At 58.4% G+C, this 1,062-nt stretch overlaps 1 protein-coding gene across 1 annotated transcript; it reads left to right on the top strand.

The window, feature by feature from the left end:
* Positions 1–68: 68 nt before the first annotated feature.
* ACA1_340680 (uncharacterized protein) lies at positions 69–1,061 on the top strand (the record flags this gene model as incomplete). Its single annotated transcript, XM_004337433.1, has 6 exons — positions 69–132; positions 204–287; positions 369–472; positions 560–634; positions 715–925; positions 1,009–1,061. Coding segments are annotated over 6 exons (591 nt in total), but the record flags the coding sequence as incomplete, so codon positions are not given.
* Between the last annotated feature and the right edge of the window lies 1 nt (position 1,062).

Below are 1,062 nucleotides of genomic sequence, written 5' to 3'. Positions count from 1 at the left end.
TGAGGGAGTCGCTTGAGGCGGTGAAGATCACCGTCGCCGTCAGTGCCTCCAAGTCCGAGGGCGAACACATGGACGAGGCGCGAAGACTCGCCATCGGCGCCGAGGTGTCTTCATCGGACACGCAGCTCTCCGGTTTGAGCTCTTCTCTCGTTCCTTCGTGCGTTGTGACGCGCTCAAGCACTAATCTTCGGTTCGTTGTGCAGGCCATGCTGCACGGAAGCTCACATACTCTGTCACCACCGACGCACAGACCCGAAAGCTCACCGAGGTGATTGCAGTCAAAGACGGTTCGTACATAACGACAAGCTTCAACTTTCGCAAGTTGTACCGACTGACGCAACTTTCATTGTTTTGCTTCGGACCAACAGAAAAACTGTACGTCGTCTCGCTGAGCCACCCGTTCGACGATTCGAGTGAGTCCGCCGCCGAATCCGAAGCCCACGCCTACTTCTTTGGCCACATTGTGCGACAGGTGAGCCACCCTTGAGAGCGAGACAAGAGGGTCACCCAGTTCTCTTTTGCTTTGTGTGGAGTGGTAACGCCACCCCCCCCACCACAGTTCGAGTTTATCGACGATTCGACCCCGTCCAAGGCTGATCTGGCCCTCTACCAGAACCACACCACACACCCAAAGGTCCAGCCTAAGCTAGCTGCTTTGCCCGTGTTTCTTCCCCGCTACGAACTCACTCTCTGGTGCTCTGGTATGGTACACAGATCGCGATCGAGTACTCGGTGAACACGCACCAGATCCAGCCGAACATGGGCGGTCCCTTCGTGATCTCCCTCGTGCACTTTGCCGACAAGAAGGCGGAGGACGCCAAGGGGAAGGGGAAGGCCAAGGCGCAGCCGCCAAGCGACCCCCAGTCGCCCAGCTCCATGGTCGGCCTCATCGTCGGCCCGCTCCCCGACACCGGAGACAAGGCCAGTACGTGCTCCCTCCGAACCGCGTGAGCCACACGCATGTGGTCCGCATCCATAGCTAACGCCCTTTCCCTCCCTTTCGTGTAGTGTGGACCTTGGACAAGTTCGGTACGATGATCAAGAACCAGCTGCTTCAGCGGG

The sequence above is a fragment of the Acanthamoeba castellanii genome (genome assembly GCF_000313135.1).
Source record: "Acanthamoeba castellanii str. Neff unplaced genomic scaffold scf7180000084620, whole genome shotgun sequence".
NCBI classification, from domain to species: domain Eukaryota; phylum Discosea; order Longamoebia; family Acanthamoebidae; genus Acanthamoeba; species Acanthamoeba castellanii.
The sequence above is the reverse complement of the archived record's forward strand: the minus strand, read 5'-3'. Positions and strand labels throughout refer to the sequence as shown.